Here is an 18180-nt window from a genome sequence, read left to right as displayed (position 1 = left end):
CTTCCGGGTGTTGAAGTTCCGCCGGTTCCGCTTCCGGTCGTGGAGATGGAAGGTCTGAGACAAAGGCGAAGGGTGGGGAAGCTGAGCGTTAGAATTAGAATTAGGATAATAGAGTTGGAAGGGAGCTTGGAGGTCTTCTAGTCCAGGGGTCTCCAACCTTGGCAACTTTAAGCCTGGAGGACTTCAACTCACAGAATTCCCCAGCCAGCTTTGGTTTGCTGGCTGGGGAATTCTGGGAGTTGAAGTCCACCAGGCTTAAAGTTACCAAGATTGGAGACCCCTGGCCTGGACAATTCCCTCCAGTTTTCTTGGCAAGATTTTCCAGAAGTGGAATTGCCATTTCCTCTTTCCTAAGGCTATGAAAGTGATGCTCTTCCAGGGCCATTCAGTTGTCTTTGTCCCTAAGGCGAATCTAGAAGTTATGATGTCCAGGTTTCTAGCGTAGCACCGTAATCATTACACCAATCTAATAAAGCCAACACATAGATAACTGCATCCTACTAGGAAGAGAGTCAAAGAGTCTCTGTTCTGGGCATGTGCACTTTTTTGGAAGAAAGGCAGAAGCAGATGACCTCAGATCAGCAATCTCTTAAAACAAAGAGCAGGCAAAATAATCCAGAAAGAAGGGACACAATGTAAATCCTTAACTTTATACTCACACTATACAACTCTCTTTTGATCAGTAGATCATGAGGTGCTGAAGAGTCAGCGCCACTGCATTCTTATCTCCAACCGTTTGGTAAAGAAGAGGAGAGCAGACCTCTGTTACTTTATTGAGGGAAGAAGAACAGACACGTTTTTTCGTTAACTGTAGTTTAAAATGAAAAAGAAATATTGTTTATACAGAACCGCATGTATGCACTTGCTTGTCTTCTCCAAATAAAGTGAGGAAGCTGATCTCTACCTTTTTGGCAGCCTAGAGATAGCTGGGTTCAGAAGTGGAGAGGTAGATGAGAAAGGAACTGCTGACACACAAAATAATCTCTGAGAATGAAACAATTGTGAGTGACTGGATAGTGACCAGAGACGCCACCTCTTTGCTGGCTGGGGAATTCTGGGAGTTGAAGTCCGCCAGACTTAAAGTTGCCAAGGTTGGAGACCCCTGTTCTAGTCCCCAAGTCTATGCCGGTTCTGCATTAAAAGAAGCAACTCCTGGAAGCTTATAGCCAGAATAAGCAAACAGAAGATTAATGTGCACTAGGAGTGTTGGTAGGTAAGGCAGGGAGGAAAAATTATTGTGAGTTCCAAAATACATCCAGTGATATTTGTCTTTCTGTCTAAAGAGGACATAAAAGCGCAACTGCTGCAAATGCAAACTTTTTTTGCTTATTGGAGCAGACAGTAAAAGACATTAGAGAGTTGCTACATTGTATTGCATTAAGGAAGATGTTAAAGTTCTTTAAAGAAGTTAACTTCTTTAACTAAAGAAGGCAGGAGGATCGAAGTTTTCCAGGAAGGGCAGGCAAATAGAGACAACAAGGCAACACAAAATAACGGGTGGGAGGATACTTTGACAGGCAAATATATGGAAGGTAGTGACCCAAAAAAGCAAAAGATTCTGGAGGCACGTAGTGTCAGTGAATCTAAGACCTGGTACTGTACTAAACTGTCCCTCTAGAGGACGTTTGACAGCCACCTGGACAAACTAGGTCAAAAACATTGTAGGAGACACTGGGCCTGCCATTGATTAAAAAAAAAAAAAAACAACCCAAGAATTGCTTTGAGAAAGAAGAGGCATGTCATGGTATTGCCTGATTCCTTGATATGAGGAAGCTGTATGCAGACTTGTTGTAATGTTGAGTGAAGTGCTGATTTCCAGATATCTATATACAGAACATAATGAAGAAGTCACCAAGATTACTCATATCCACTAAAAACTACCATATTGTTTCTTTTTGGTTCATGTGGGGACAATCAATCAATCAGAATAGAGCCGGAAGGGACCTTGAAGGTCTTCTAGTCCAACCCCCTGCTCAGGCAGGAACCCTATACCATTTCAGATAAGTGACTGTCCAGTCTCTTCTTAAAAACTTCCACTGTTGGAGCATTCACAACTTCTGGAGGCAACCTGTTCCACCGTCAGGAAATTTCTCCTTAGTTCTAAGTTACTTCTCTCAATTCCCATCCATTGCTTCTTGTCCTACCTTCAGGTGCTTTGGAGAATACTTTGACCCTCTCTTCTTTGTGGCACCCCCTGAGATATTGGAACACTGCTTTCATGTCACTTCTACTCTAGACACACCCAATTCCAGCAACTATTCTTCATGTTTTATCCTCCAATCCCCTAATCATCTTTGTTGCTCTTCTCTGCACTCTTTCTAGAGTCTCAACATCTTTTTTACATCATGGCGACCAAAACTGAATGCAGTTTTTAAAATTCATAATTAGTCATTTCCACTTAATTCAATTGTGCCTATTCTTATAAATGCATAGAACATAGCAGTGATAGAAACCCAAGTGGTTTTTTATCATGTTGAATAATGTCAATCAGCATAATGAATGGGAGTTGTATTCCAAAATATCTGGGAGATAGGAATTGCATTCAATCTTGCTGTTGAGCATTAAAAACGAAAATAGGTCAGAATTACTTAGAAGGTTATGAGAACCACACACCCTTGTACTACCCTCTTCAATGGCTGTGGAATTATCGAAACAGAAGCCATATCTCCAATTTATGAATTGGCAATTCTAAATTGGAAGGTTATGGCAAGGCATAAGTTGCCATTGTTTGAACTTGTCTATTAGACTGAGGACCAAATGATGAAATGCATATTGCATGCTTTTGGAAGTATTAGTAGTCCTCGAGTCACGGTCTTTTATTCAGCAACCGTTCAAAGTTACAACAGCTCTGAATGAGAGGGACTTACAATTGGTCCATAAAGTTGCAGCTGTTGCAGTATTTCCAAGCCATGTGATCACAATCCAGTCACTCAGTGATCAACTGATTACATCTCAGCAAGTCACAGTCACATGATCATAATTTCTGATGTTCCCTGCCAGCTTCCCATAAGGAAAGATGATGGGGAAACCAGAAAGAAATTGTTCCTGCTCCCACAGCTTTTTTGCCTGTCCATAGTCCTTAGTGCCTGCCTCTGGAATGTTCGCCCATGGCATCCTGCTAACCTGAGATTTCCACCTCTTCCTGTTTAATGTCCTGTGCAGTCCTGGGTTACAATAGCAACCAGGACTACAGGATTACCATCACTAAGTGATGTGATCATATGACATATTACCACATCACTTAGCAATAGAAATTCTGGACCCAATTGCCATTATAACCAGAGGGCTACCTGTAATCCACGTTATATTCAGCTTCTTCCCAAGAAATGGGAACTGCAATCATTCAGGTAAGGCCAATTCTACAATTCTCTCTGTAATTACTGGAAATGAGATCTATTAAATATAGTGGCCCTTATTCAAACATAGGACTGGTAATTCATTTGTTGTAAAAAGAGCAATAGTGCACCTAAGTACATAGTCCTTTTTCCATCCCTCCTATCAAGGATGGACTCTCACCAGTTCTGTTTAGTTCATGGTTCGTGTTTTACTAAAAATGCCACCTGTTCAGAAATAGTGCATATCCAGGCCTACTGCATCACCGGTTCTCAGAGATTTTTGGGCAATATTCATCCTGATGCAAAGGACGTAGCAGGCCTTAGCATAGACCAGGATGTCCATATAGTTTTCCCCTGCATAGTAGCTGCTACTGTGGCAATCAATAATACCACCTCCTTCCTCTCAGAAATCTTCAGCAACTGCAGCAAAGAGGTTATTCCTGTTCCCTCTTTTTCCCCCACTCCTTTTCCCAATGATGGCATATTCCAAGATTCAAAGTGCCATTTTTGGCTTTTCCTTTTGCTTCTGGGTAGCCCAACCACGTCACTGTAGAAAACACAAAGGCAACTGCTTTTGCTTCTGTTTCTGTTGCCACCATGCAGGCAATTACTAGGGTCGCCATGTCTCTTCCTCTCAAGTGTGCCTCTGAACTCTGAAGATGATGAGCTAAGAGACGAACTAAGAAAATCAAATTCAAGGCACATGTATTTTTTTCTTTGTTCAGTTTATTTAGTCAGAGACAAAGGGGGGAAAATTAAGAGTACTTAAATCCCATTGAAATTATTCCTCACAATAGGTGCATCTGCTATGCAAATAGATTGAGAACTATAAATGGTTTAATTAACAAGCACTTACGTTCCTCATAGGTTGGTCCTGTGCGGGTATCTTCACATATATGTTTCAATATATTAAAGTAGCCCAACAAGAAATAAGGAGTCATCTAAAACATACAGTATGAGCACTGTAATAGCCACTATGTAGATCACACAGCCAGAAAATACTTTTAATCTCACTACACATGGACAGATTCACAATAGATTCAACTTGGTGAGCCTTGGTGGCGCAGCAAATTAAAGTGTTGTTAAATAACACTAGCTGCCTGCAATTACTGCAAGTTCAAATCTCACCAGGCTCAAGGTTGACTCAGCCTTCCATCCTTTCGAGGTAGGTAAAATGAGGACCCAGATTGTGGGGGCAATAAGCTGACTTTGTATAAAAAAGAACACCACTGGGGGGGGGGCGAAAGTCCTACTAAGCAGGTATATACAAAAGTATGAAGGCTATTGCTTAACGCATTGTAAGCCACCCTGAGTCTCCGGAGAAGGGCGGCATATCAATTGAACCAATAAAATAAATAAATAAATAAATAAATAAATAAATAAATAAATAAATAAATAAATAAATAAATAAATAACTGGGAAACCTTGAGCATTCTAGACCAAGCCAATTCCAAAAGTGCTAGGGAATTCCTGGAAGTTTGGCATTCAGACAAATCAGCGATCAACAGATACATAGAAATAAACCATATTTATCATTCAAAAGAGACAAAAAAGCTAAGAGGGAAACAAAAAGACCAAAACATATCGTCTCCAGCAGCCAACATCCAGATAAGTAGGGATTAACCTCCTTAATCAATCAATCAAGCAGACAACAATAGCTAAATCAAAGAACTACTAAGGAGAAAACCACAAACAAGCTTCTGTTTATAAATAGGGAACAAACCCCACACTCACTAGCACTGATGATGTTACCTAGTCAGAAAATGAAACATCTGCAAGCAAACAACCAAGATCAGAGAGTACCAAGGACTCCGTAAATTCTAAAGGATTCTATGGCACTTCCTTCTACATAAGCAATCTCAGGATCCCAACTTTCAAACATAGCTATAGCCGCCAGATAAACCGTTTCTATACCGTGCAGCAGCTTGAGTTTCCATTTACTGTATCTTGAAATAGTTCAATAGTTATTTAGAGAGCTTCAGCTGCTTTCCCAGCACCAAGGAATAGAAAACCTTTTACTTTCCAAACGAAAGGTTTCACCCACAGTCTCCAAAAGCTATCAGAGCCTTTGCAATCTACTAATCTCCAAATCACTTCTCAAACAAATTACATCTTTTGTAGAGTGCTAGTCACATTTTTTTTTTCCTGCTGACACCAGATCTTCTCTCTCCACAGTCAATTTCTGAGCTTGGGACTTTAATGTCTCTGTCCCCTATCAGATCAAACAAAGGCAGGAAATCCTGATTTAGGACTGTTATGGGCAGAATGTCTATAATTCACCCGAAGGCAAACCCATTGAAAATTCCCCAATGCCCTTCATTCTCAAAATATCTGTCTGCTGAATGCCCATAGGCAATTGACAAAAACCAATGACATTCTTTTTAAGGAACGTGCCCTTTCATTTTGTCATTGTGGTTTTCACATCTGGCAGCTGGGCTTTAAAATGCAATTGGGAGAACTTTCCATTCAGCTCAAGTGCAGGTTATGAATGTGTGCAAAACAGTTTTGATGTTTTCATTTCTTTCCCCAGAACATATTTTTTAAGCAATAACACAAATTAGTATTGCCAACTACAACATATTTCTTAAATCTAAATACTTTAAAAGCGAAATTTCTCTTTTATTTTAAGGTATTGATTTTCAAATCTTTTCTTTTAAAATACCATGAGATTAAACATTTCAGATTAAACATGAGGAACTTCCTCCTTATATAAGACTATAAAAGACAAGAACAAGAAAAGACAAGTTATTTAGTTTAACAAGGAATCTGACCAAAAGATTTCTTAAAATGGAAGATAATAAACAAATGGATTAATTTAGTTTAACATTCTCTCCCTTCCAGTTGAAGCCAGAGGTTAGCTAAAGAGAAAGCAAAGGTTAATAACCTGCTCCCCTAAGAACTCCTTAGCATGCTTCAAAGTTCTTCCCTCAAGAAACTTTCCAATCAGTTAACTGTCCCCACTGTGGTTGGGTGGAGGTCTTTCCACTACAAAGCTTTGCCTCAGAAAAATTCCAGCTTTCACTAGAGGAGAACAAATCACCCCAAGATCTTGCTGTTAAGGAAAGCAAACCGTCACTGCTCTGGCAAAAAAAGATTTCCAGCTGGTATGTGTTTTGGTGGCAGAATATGCATTCTCTAATTGGCTGAGTATGCTGCACATATATGGCAGAGGTGAGCAGAGCTGGAATAGATACTGAACCTTTGGAAGGAATCCAGGTTTCTTATCATTTTCCTCTTGGCAAATCCTTAACAGTAGTTTATTTTAGAACTGTGTCAAAATAGAAACCCAAATAAAAACTTTATGAAACTATATTTGGTTTCTCACATTCTACACAGGGCTGAGGATTTATGAAGTTATCCCTAAAAGGCAACACATAATGCTTTTTATGAAGAACATGCTTTGCTTGCAATTTCTCAACATCACATAGTGGGATTCCTGAGGCAAAGGGCATACAGATAGTGTCAAGCTCATTAAGAAAGTCAAAAAGTTCAAAATCCTCCTGAGTATAAATGCTCGGTCTAAGCTGGCGGCGATTAACCAGATGTTTCTATGGTGCAGGATTGAAAATGGCAACTCCATGTAAAAAAGACAAATTCCATGCAGGGCTTCATTAGAAAATAGATATATTAACTGGGCTCATATCTTGTGCTAAATCATAGCTAGGTTTGCATGAGTTTGGTTTTGTATGTTGTGTAAACTCAAACATTACTGAGTTTAAATTTTTCATGGTCAAAAATTGTCACGTCACCTAATTTTGCTAGCATGGTGCTGGCTGATTGTAAGGGACATAAGAATGGGCCTGGCCTATAATAAGAGAGACAGTTAACCTGACCGATGATTAATAGAGGCTTCTGTTTTCGTGAGTGACGTTCAAAGTTAAAATGGCACTGAAAAAAGTGATTTAGATTAGCCTCCACAGAGTCCTGTGATCAAAGTTTGAACACTTGGCAACTGGCATGTATTTATGAAGGTTGCAGGGTCCTGGCCCTTTGCTACCTTCCCAGCTAGTTTCCAACAATAAAAGTCAAGGTGGAGTGGGAGGAGCCGGAATCACTTAACAAAAAGTTGTAAAATCAGGCACCACTCATTTAACAATTGCCTTGTTTAGCCATGGAAATTATGGTCCCAATTACAGTCATAAGTTGAGGACTACCTGTACACAATATGTCTGTTTTGAGCTTAGTGCCATATGTCAGCCCTCTTGGTATCTGAAGACATTTTCCTTTAACTAACGATGTGGCTTTCCAGGATCTCTGAAAATTGTAAGTGTAGCTAGATGGTGATGATGTCTGACTATTAAAAAAAAAAATACTGTCACTTTTGGACGTTTTTTGTCTGAATGTAGATACCTCTAAGATAGTTGCAAAGCAGGACGATACTCAAGGAAAATTCCATTTTGATTTTCCAAAGGGCAAGCTGAATTCCTGAATCTTTTTATTTATACTGTTGGAAGAAATATCCTTCTGGGTTCTGCTCCAAGTGGGGAAAAAGACACTGGAAACATGGAGACTGCTTGGAAAGATGGTTTAATGGTGGACAGGATCATATGGTTTGAGTTCCTGAACAGAAAAAGAGGCGAGATACAGCGAGTCCCCAGGTTTTATGCTTTCTCTGGCTTTGAACTTCCTGGGGCCCAGAAAGAGTATCCTGATTGGTTGTCAGACTCCCAGGGGGTGGGGATCTTAGCTAGCCTTGCTGGCTGATGTAATCTTTCCAGGTGCCATGTGGTGAATTTCTGTCCTACATGTGTCCCATTGTGTTAGTTTCTGTTGCTATTGCGTTGCAGATGGGTCCTATTGTCAAAGACTGAGTTTCTGCCTCTGGCCCATTAACAAAGGGGGGGAGGCAGGAAGGTGGGAGTTGCTTTGTCTTTAAAACATGTTTCTTCATTTCTCAACCAGGGAAACATAATATTTTGCCTTTTTAATTTTCCTAAAATATTTCATTCTTCCAGGAAAGGGGGTGGGTGCTAACTTCCTACAATACACTATATCTCAATTGTCTTCCTTAGACTATTTACACCATTATAATTGCTTGTTAGTACTTCATATCATAAAATATCTAAGTTTCAAAATACGGTATTAGCATGCCTTCCACAAATGGTTTCAAAATAAGTAATCCAGTGTAACTCGTGCTACATTAGGCAGCAAGAAGGACATATTAGCAAAACAGTGCTGCTTTTTTTTTTTTTTTTGCTTCTTCCCTTAGTTTTCCTCTATGCCAGGGGTGTCAAACTGGTGGCCTGCTGGCCGGATGCGTCATGCGCAGGCCACGCTCACCCTGGCTCCGCAAAGGCAAAAAACATCGTGATATGTCACGTGACGTCATGTGATGCGATCTTGTTTGACACGGTGCTCTATGCTATCATTATTTCTATCACCTAAATGAGAAAGTATTTTTTGAGTAAAAGGAAAGTGAAAAGATCATAAATTAAGGATTTAGCCTGGAGTATTTAGTACAATTGACCTGGATACTGTTAATCTGATAACACATTCTTTAAATTGAAAGCAGATAAAGTCTCCCCTGAATTGAACTTCATTCCTATTTGACTTCATGATTATAGACAATAATAGAGAAGTGGCTTATTTAGTGATCTGCCTTCCCAATCTAACCTGTAAATTTAAAAATTTAAATTTTTGCAAAATAGACCAACATGTAAAATTTCTTCTTCACAGATGTTTAAATGCAACAAAGGAATTGTGACGAGATGGGTGGGAAGAAGTTGAAGGATTGTAATGGTTTTATTTTGTATATAATCTTTTGTCACTCAGTATCCCATTTTGCAAATGCACATATTAAAAAGCCTGTGTGATAGGATCTGATCTCTTTCTCGTCTTTTGAGGGGGGGGGTGCTGAGAACATCTGACTTCTGATAACCAGGGAGAGGTGGGAGGGGTAGAGTAGCTGTGTTTGCCTGTTGATCAGCATGAAGGAAAGAGTATGAGTAATTATTGGTTTATGGTATTCTTCATTCTCTGTATTTCAAGGCTGATTTGGCAGAAGTATCATGGGTGAGTTTCAAACTTATTTTCGAGACAGAAATGCTGGTAATGGGAAGCACCTGTTGTTAGTTCATCTATGGCAATATGTTTTTTTCAAGTAGCAAGAGGCACACTAATCCCTTCTCTTGAGATCTACCTAAAAGAAGGCATAGGGGTAAGGTATGCTTCACAAAGCACTCTTTTTCCTATACCCAATTTGATGTGCAAAAGCTAAAGCAAGTATGGCAATCTGTACTGGAATTTTCTGACTTTAAAAATATTTTTCTGTTATATTACTTTTAATTTTAAAGCAACTCAAGATGGGGAGAAATTTAGTGTTAATGAGATCAGCAATGACAGCAATTCAAGAATTTGTTAGCTGGATGTGGAAAACCTGGAAGCTTTCAGATTTGGGTTTTCCCAAATGTGCCAACATGACATCTCTAATAAATTGGAACTTTGAAGAACCTCAGGCCTCGGAGTTTTATTTCATTGGGGGTGTTCCTTGGACCCTGACACACTTCAGCTGTGCTCTATTTTCCAATCAAAACTCCATCCCATTTCATGTAACAGCAGTCTGCTAATATATGCAGCAGGATCATACTATGGGTTTGTTTCCTCAGTGGAAGGACAGCAGTTTCAGAAGAAAAAATAAAACAGAATTGCAGAGAATCATTAGCTTGTCTCCTATCCCACCTCCCTGCATGAAGATGCAATTCATATAGTATACCAGAGATCTGGTTTGAGACTAAGCCCCATTAAAACAGTGGTGTTTAGTTTTCTGGATTCATACAGCAGCTCTGGCAGCATGCACAGTAAATGTCCAGATGGGATGCAATTCAGATATCATCTGCCACAGACAGGATACCAGATCTATGCTGCAGAAATCTAGATGACCATTAGATAGCAGTAAAGAGATGTGAAAAAACCCAATCTCTTTATTGTCTTTAACTGGTAGTCTGGATTTTTGTAACCCAGATCAGTTAGCCCTTAATATGCCTGCTTTAGTGTTATCAACACCTAGTAGAAACCGTCTCGGATTAAGATTCCAGTCTTCCTGTACATCTTCAGCTCTGGCTTATTTATTTAAACAAACACCAGACTTCTTTCATTTCTTTTCTTTAACAGTACCCGGTATGGTTTTCCCCCATTTCTGCCCTCTGCTTCTCCTCCAGGAAAAGACTCTGGGCAGCATCTTATTGTTTGCATTTTGGAGCAGCTGCTATTGCAGCTTCACTTCCCAGAACTGCTTGCTGGTGTTTGTTCCTGGCTGCTCATGGGCAGCTGCTATGGGGCAAGGAAAACTCCCTCCCTCCCTCCCTCCTTCCCTCTCTGTATTGCAGCATATACAATAGACACTGCTTATTCCCAAGTTCAGACTTACCATATCTGTGATCCTCTCTCGCTGGGAAAAGAGATAAAGGAGACTTATAGTTGAGTTCTGAGGCTGAACATTCAGGCATGGTAGGAAGACCTGCCAAGAACTCAGCTCTAACATATAATAATGCGGATTTATCTTGTCAGGCAACCAATATTGAGCACAGAGAAATAGGGAAGAGGGGGGCACTTTATTTTCTGCCAAATATCTTGCATAAGAAACAGAACTATTACTATAATAATTTAATTTGTATACATTTGTACTTTTAACACTTTATCCATTTCTAGTACACTTTTGTGGTGATTAGATATTTATCCCACCTTTATTATTTTTATAAGTAACTCAAGGCTGCAATTATACCTAATAATACTCCCTCCTCTTTTACCCACAACAACCCTGTAAGGTGGGTTGGGCTGAGAGAGTGACTAGCCCAAAGACACCCAGCCACTTTTTCTGCCTAAGGCAGGACTAGAACTCATAGTATCCGGGTTTTTAGACAACACCTTAACCATTACACCAAATAGGTTCACAATTTATTGCTATTATTGAGCATAATGATGAACATGTAAGCACTGCCTTGAATGCAGCCAGCAAGGAAGTTTTTTATAGTCATCATTTTGTTTCTGAAATAATAGTACAGTATAGTGTGAAAACTGATTCAAGTTAATACCTTGGTGGCTTGTTTGATTTATTTTTGAAACAATCACTCTTTGAACTCTCCAAAGCTGCTGTAACACACTGAAAATTTAGAGCATAAATTATAATGTAAATAAAAGAGCTTGAGTAAATTAACACAGGGTGTACTGTACTATTTGTTACTATTTCAATTATACTAACCCATAGGCAATGCAAACTCATGCAACCACGCTTGTACACAATTTTTATTGCATTCTTAGCAGAGCTGTGTACTCTTCAAAAATTATTTGGAAGAAGAGCTTTGGACCACTTGCAAGCATAACACTTCTGTGTTATTTATTAATGCAGCCTGTCTTTTAAAGCCTGGGAGGGAAAGTTGTGGTTGTTTTAAGAGTTGTGTTAAGTTTAATGAGTCAATTGCTTAAAACAATAGCATCTTTTTTCAAGTTGGCATAACAGCCTAAAAAAAAGGGCTGCCTCAATTAAGAGAGATAAAGAGTCTGACTTCTGCTCACAAGAGATCCCAATCACTTCTTCAGAATCATTTTTAATTACTCTGAATGCTATTGGGAACAACCTGGATCTCATACATAAATAACCACTGTTACTTTACCCGGTTATAGATTCTCTAAATAAAGCTTTAAATGTTGCTGTTTCATCTTTCATACGAGAGTCATTATTTTCTGTAGCAACTTCTATGATGCAAGTGCATAAATACCCACGTACCCACAAAAAATCTTCTGAAAATGTTCAGTCAGCCAGTATTCATAGCACACTCATCCCTTCTCAGCATTTAGAGTTGTCTATGCCTCTCACATTATACATGTTTATTGAGGGAAATGTCATTCGAACTGCAAAGTACACAAAGGTTGCATAAAGTATGCCTTACACAATCACAAAAGGCTTTCTATTTCCTCTATACTACGGAGCTGTTCCAGCCTGCACTTCACATTTCTCACATGCTAGAAAAAATGTCAGGAGTTGAGCCACAATCGGAGCCCATAATTTTATTCGAAAGGCTTCCTTAATCTCCTGTTTTCTTGCAAAACAGACTCTTTCCCTTAAGAGTTGCAGCTGCAGCACATCCAGTCATTGGTTCACTCAGTAACCCGACCTGTTTCCCTGAGCCCCAAGGCACCAAATTAAAGCAAAGAAGGGGGAGGGGTTCTTGCTTTTCTGGTTCCCAATGTTTCTCTTCCCTGCAGCTCCTCTGGAAAGGGCAAGTAAGGATAGAATATGAATGTAATCCCTGGGAGGGGAAAAATAAGAATGCACCGGACAATCAAGCACCAAACCTTTCCCCAGTCCAAGGGCATCCAGCCAAACCCCATGAGATGCTGAAGTTGGAGAGAGAAAGGGACACCTGCAAAGCAAATGCTTTTCAACATTTATATTTAGATTTCTGTCATTTATCTCTTCAGAGATTGGGAAACGCCTTCTGACTGACATCAATGTAACCAGAGGGTTTCCCAGGCTGCTTCATGCATGTTTTAGCTCTGCTGATAAATGCTGATGCATTTCTGAGGTTGCTTTGTAGGTACCCAGTTTGAGTTAATAGGAGGGAGGTTTTCTTCCAGGTAGAAGAAAAAACTGCTTTGTGGAAGCAAAGTGCACAAGACTCGGGAGTTACAAGGGGCACTTCCAGATAGATGGCCCCTTACTGTTACCAAACAAAGGATATTGTTTTCCATTTTGGTTTGACTATTTTAAAAATAGCAAAAGAAGAAAAGAAAGGTTTGGAGGAAGTCATGTGGAATTCAGTAAAATTCCATCAACAAAGCACAGTAATTCCTGCTAGAGGTCTCATCGGGAAGCAGTTCTTGATGCATTTACAGGTTTATCCCACAAAGGTTGATTTCCTTTCAATGCATCGAAGCTCATAACAAATCCTATTTCCCCATCTGCTATTGGAGCTCCTTGAACTATCAGCAGTCCTGTACATAATATGGGGCTGCTGACATTCTGAGTAATCAGTAGATATGCAAATATGCGAATTTCTGTTCTGGCAAATTCTCTGTAATCCCTTTATCGCAAAGCCCTACTTATAAGGCTAAAAAGAAACCTCATCCCAATCCACCAGGAATGGCATTATTTGCCAAACCTGAACTTCTCAAAAAGAAATGTTGAATTGTGCCACTAGGGTGACCTGAGAAGCCCTTGGCTTCTTACCCATGCCAGTAAACGTCCCTGTTACATCCCAGGAAGGGCGCCCTCTAGCGTGGGTCACCCACGCGGGTTCTCAACCATCCTTACCACACAATATAAAAAAGGAACTAGCGGGGGGGGGGGGGGGAAGGGGTCTCAAGCGCTTTGGAAGATGGCTGTTTTCGAAGAAATGCAAAAGAGTGACTGGAAGAGCCACAAAAGAAACCACATTAGGAATGAAGAAACTTGAGATGACACGCGAGTTTGTTTGAGAGGCACCACGCCGTCCTTGGCCGCCAAGTCTTTCGGGCGCTTTTTTCCCACGCGCTTTTTCCCGGGAAGAGACATAGGGGAAAAAGACCCCGCCACGAGGCCTCGGGCGTCCCACCGCGCGTGGAAGCCCTCAGCTCACACGTCCCCAAATATCGCCCCTTAGAGGGAAAAGGCGGCCGCCTCTGCCCGCGGGCCGCAGGTCTTCTCGCCAAGGGAGCGACGTGACTCCAGCCTTCCCGCTGGTTCCTTGGAGCAAGTGGCGGGCCGAGAAGCGGCCAGGACAGGGAGGGAGCGGGGGAGGGGAAAGGAGGCCTCGCTGCCCGGAATGGGCTGGCCGCTGCCTGGCTGGCTGGCTGCCTGGGACGCACTCGCCCTCCCGGCAGAACCGAGTTCCAGGAACCACGAGGCGGGGCCAAGCGGATGCTCTATAAAAGCCTCCGATAGGAGCTCTGGCAGCTTTGTAAAGTAGGACAAGCTAAGCGCGCTGAAGCGGACCGCTCTTCGTTCTGCCTCGCCAGCAGCCGCGCTCTGCCAGCAGCTTCGATTCCCCCCGCGACTCTTTTCTCGCCCCCCAGGTAACCACCGACTCTGCTCCGATCTCTTGAGAAATAGCCGAACGACCAAGGTCCCGGGCTGCTACGGGCAAGGGGTGGTCCCGGGGCGCCTGGAGCGCACCGTGAGAGAAAGCAACGCGAAATGGGGAGCCCGGAGCCAGCGAGGGGGATGGGTTGCGTGCGACGGGAGGGGAGGCAGACTCAGAGTAGTTATTTTGGGGGATCCATCCCAGGGAGGGATGCCCTCTGAGGTAGCATTTGGCCCAAGAGGCAGCGACCAAACTGGGGGAATATCTTGGCGATAGGGTAGGAAAGTAAGAATTCAGGTCCCGAATGACGGGGAAGATGCAGTGAATTGGGCCTGCAGGGTGAAACGCCTATTGAGATGCTCTTTGTCTTAAAACATTCTTTTCCCTCCATTCACAGGTACCCATCCTAGCAGCCGCTGCGCTTGGCAGCAGCCCACATTACTTGCAAAGCTGGCTCCCTGCGCCATGGTCACCCACAGCAAGTTCCCCAGTACCGGGATGAGCCACCCGCTGGACACCAGCCTGCGCCTCAAGACGTTCAGTTCCAAGAGCGAATATCAGCTGGTGGTGAACGCTGTGCGCAAGCTGCAGGAGAGTGGCTTCTACTGGAGCACGGTGACAGGTGGTCAAGCCAACCTGCTCCTGAGCTCTGAACCCATCGGCACCTTCCTCATCCGTGACAGCTCAGACCAGCGCCACTTCTTCACTCTGAGCGTGAAGACTGAGTCAGGCACCAAAAACTTGCGGATCCAGTGTGAAGGAGGCAGCTTCTCGCTCCAGAGTGATCCGCATAGCAGCCACCCTGTGCCTCGATTTGACTGTGTTCTCAAACTCGTTCATCACTACATGCCCCTCCCTGAGCAACAACCAGGGCAGGCATCGCACCCTAAACGTGCCTACTATATCCACTCAGGTGAAGAGAAGATCCCGCTGGTGCTGAGCCGCCCCCTCTCCTCCAGTGTCTCCACTCTACAACATTTGTGTCGCAAGACTGTCAATGGGCACTTGGATTCCTATGAGAAGAGGACCCAGCTTCCTGCTCCCATCAAAGACTTCTTGGATCAGTATGATGCGACTTTCTAAGGAGCTTTTTCAGCAGGATTAGCCCATGACACAAGCACAAGAGCAGAACGAAGAAAGGATGAAGATGGAGAATCCAGGACAAAACTCACACTTTTTTTTCCTTAGCATGTGGATTATGAAAGGGGCAGAGGGGCCCAGCACACAGAGTAGCCTAGGAACCTCTGCCCAGCACAGAAACTGTCTTGCTGTTGCTTGTGCTGGATAACTTGCCAACAGGGGATTTGTGCAAGTGACTGATGCTGTTGGACTATGGAACAGGCTGTTGCTCCTTGATAAAAACTGTTTCTCTGGCTTTGGATGGGCACGATAGGATGGTTTGCAAACTTCCTTAACCAACGGACCGTTTACAAAGAGCTGATTGCTCTGCACTGGACCAGACCACCTCTAAAGACTTTTGACCAGAACCATTCTTCTGACAAAGGAATGCATGCACTGGAATCCAGCTAGTGCCTGAAAATCAATGTTTTCCTCAGTTTTAAGGGGGAAATCTTTTTTATTCCGGTTATTGTTATTAATCTTTACCTCTTGCAACCTCCAGGAGGGACAAATCTCCTTTCAACCCAAGTTTCTTCCTTGGAGGTTGTTGCCACAATATTTTATTCATGGGACTAAGCCTTAAGAAGAAATCCACATCCTCCATAGACTATTAATGAAATCCCGTGAAGAAAATACCATTCACTCTCTGGGCCATCATGCAGGCAAAAGACATAACTCTCTGAGATTTCTTTATTGCTTTTTGGAACACCAAACTGAATGTTACATGATCTGGTGTTTCTCCTGAGTGTTTATTCTACCTTGACTTTTCTGCTCAGGCTGCTAATTTCTTTCCTTCCTTTTTGGAATTTTAGCTCATCAAAAAATGGCATTACATCTATAACAGAGGTTGTGGATTTGTTTGGGTCCTCGATTGCACTGAATAACTGAAAACCGTACAGGAATGTAGCAACAAGAGAATTACCTGGAACTCCTTAATTTAACTTTTTTTTTTTGTAAAAAACTGTAACCAAAATTTTGTGGGTTCATCTTATTTTTGCATATCAGGGTTTTAGAAGGGCAGATAGGGTTTTGTTTTTACAGAAAGAAATGTTTACAGACCTGCCTAAGTAAAATTGTTCTGTCTTTTATAAAGATTCCACCCTTCAGCCTTGAAGGCTGTTAGACATGCTTGAAGACTCCACCAAAAATCAAACTTGGAAGAAAACTTTGCACATCTATTTATATTTATATTCAAGGGACTTTAAAGACAGCATTCAATAATTTATAATAAAAAGCACTATTTTTTAAATTAATGGTTTGACTCACTTCTCTTCTTCTTCCCTCCCTAAGTGTCTTCCCTCCAATGTTATCTACATCTTAAATCCCAATCCAGTAATCTTTTAATAATAGAAAGCAAAAAAGATCCATTGGCCAAGACTGCAGTGAAAAGTAAGGCTGTTTTGCTATCATTAGTCTCAGTTATAGTAAATGCGCATCTACACATCACTGCTTTTTCTAAGGAAATGCTAGAAAGGCATTGACTCCTTATCATTGAGCGCTGCTTTTTATCACCACCTTGGACACAGATTCATTGCACACTCAGAATTAATTGATTCTGTGTGGAATGCACTTAAGTAATAACTACTTGCAGCCTTCTGCATGGGAGGAAGGAAGTCTTCTGTGTGTATTTCTGAAATGCCATAGGGACACATAAAGGATATCACTAGTGTAATGGCCATAGGACTTTGAAATATAAGTAATAATGAAAATAGTATTTACCCTGTTTGTTTCGTGGCTTATACAAGTATTTGATGGCAAGCAAAAGCTGCCATCATGCCATTGTTTGCATTCCCAATCGCCACCACAGAGCTAAACCCAGAAGCAAAAAATAAAAAACAAACCCTGGGGGGTGGGGGTGGGGAATAAGTATCTGGAACAGCAGATATTTTATATGCAGAATATTCCAAATTCAGTCAATGGCACCTAGAATTAGCAAGGTATAGAAGACCTTTACCTGAATCCTGGACTACTACTGCCAGCCAGAGTAGACATTGCCGAGCTAAATGGCCTTTGCTATAAGACGTTATAGTAAATAACACTATTTTAAATGAGTCCATCAAGCCCATTACTTATTTATTTATTTACTATCTTTCTGTGCGGCCATATTTCAAAAGAACTGATGGTGATGTGAAATCAAAATGGTTGCTTTTCCCTTTGCAGTTGTTATTCCCTCTCCTGCCATTTTTCTCCCAAGTAAAGCAAATACCAAAGAGCTTTGGCTAGATGAAATCAACCTAGGGAACTGTATTGGAAGAGGAAACAACTGAACAAGGATCGTGTTCACCATTCAGGGTCTTGACTATTGTTGTAATTATGGCAAGGCTAGCAGCTTTCCAGAAATGTTGACTTCCCAAGTCTCATTAGCTCTGCTCAGTATAATTAAGGGTTAGAAGTGATGGTAATTGTGATGGAATAACAATTTAAAGAGGCCCAGGGCAACATCCCTGACATAAGCAAAATCATGTTTCCCAGAAATAAGCAATGTGTAAAACACTTCCCTTGATATGCAAACTTTTCAGTGAGGCTTCCTGCAATCTAACTCCAATTCCCATCATATCACAGCCAGACCACTGAGAGGTATGATAAGATAGCTTGTTTAGCTTTGGGAGCTTCTCAAGGGCAGTGGAAAGTTCTGGTGGTGAACGTGCTGTCTGCATGTCAGCTCCCTTCATGTGTTTGCAGAAAGCTGCTTCCTTATCACTCCCAACATTTGCTAACAAAATGGGGAG

At 41.6% G+C, this 18180-nt stretch overlaps 1 protein-coding gene across 1 annotated transcript; it reads left to right on the top strand.

Moving 5' to 3' along the window:
• The first annotated feature begins 14225 nt into the window (after window positions 1-14225).
• Window positions 14226-16704, top strand: SOCS3 (suppressor of cytokine signaling 3). Its single transcript, XM_070937665.1, has 2 exons — window positions 14226-14324; window positions 14730-16704. The coding sequence occupies exon 2, from the start codon at window positions 14798-14800 to the stop codon at window positions 15413-15415; it is 618 nt and encodes a 205-aa protein (XP_070793766.1). The 5' UTR covers window positions 14226-14324; window positions 14730-14797; the 3' UTR covers window positions 15416-16704.
• The last annotated feature ends 1476 nt before the right edge of the window (window positions 16705-18180 follow it).

This window comes from Pituophis catenifer, unplaced genomic scaffold (genome assembly GCF_029215685.1).
Source record: "Pituophis catenifer annectens isolate HBS135680 unplaced genomic scaffold, rPitCat1.0.hap2 SCAF_2, whole genome shotgun sequence".
NCBI classification, from domain to species: domain Eukaryota; kingdom Metazoa; phylum Chordata; class Lepidosauria; order Squamata; family Colubridae; genus Pituophis; species Pituophis catenifer.
This window is presented reverse-complemented; position numbering and strand designations above follow the sequence as displayed.

Excerpts from the sequence above, each read along its gene's own strand:
- SOCS3 (XM_070937665.1), top strand. The coding sequence starts at position 14,798 with ATGGTCACCCACAGCAAGTTCCCCAGTACCGGGATGAGCCACCCGCTG.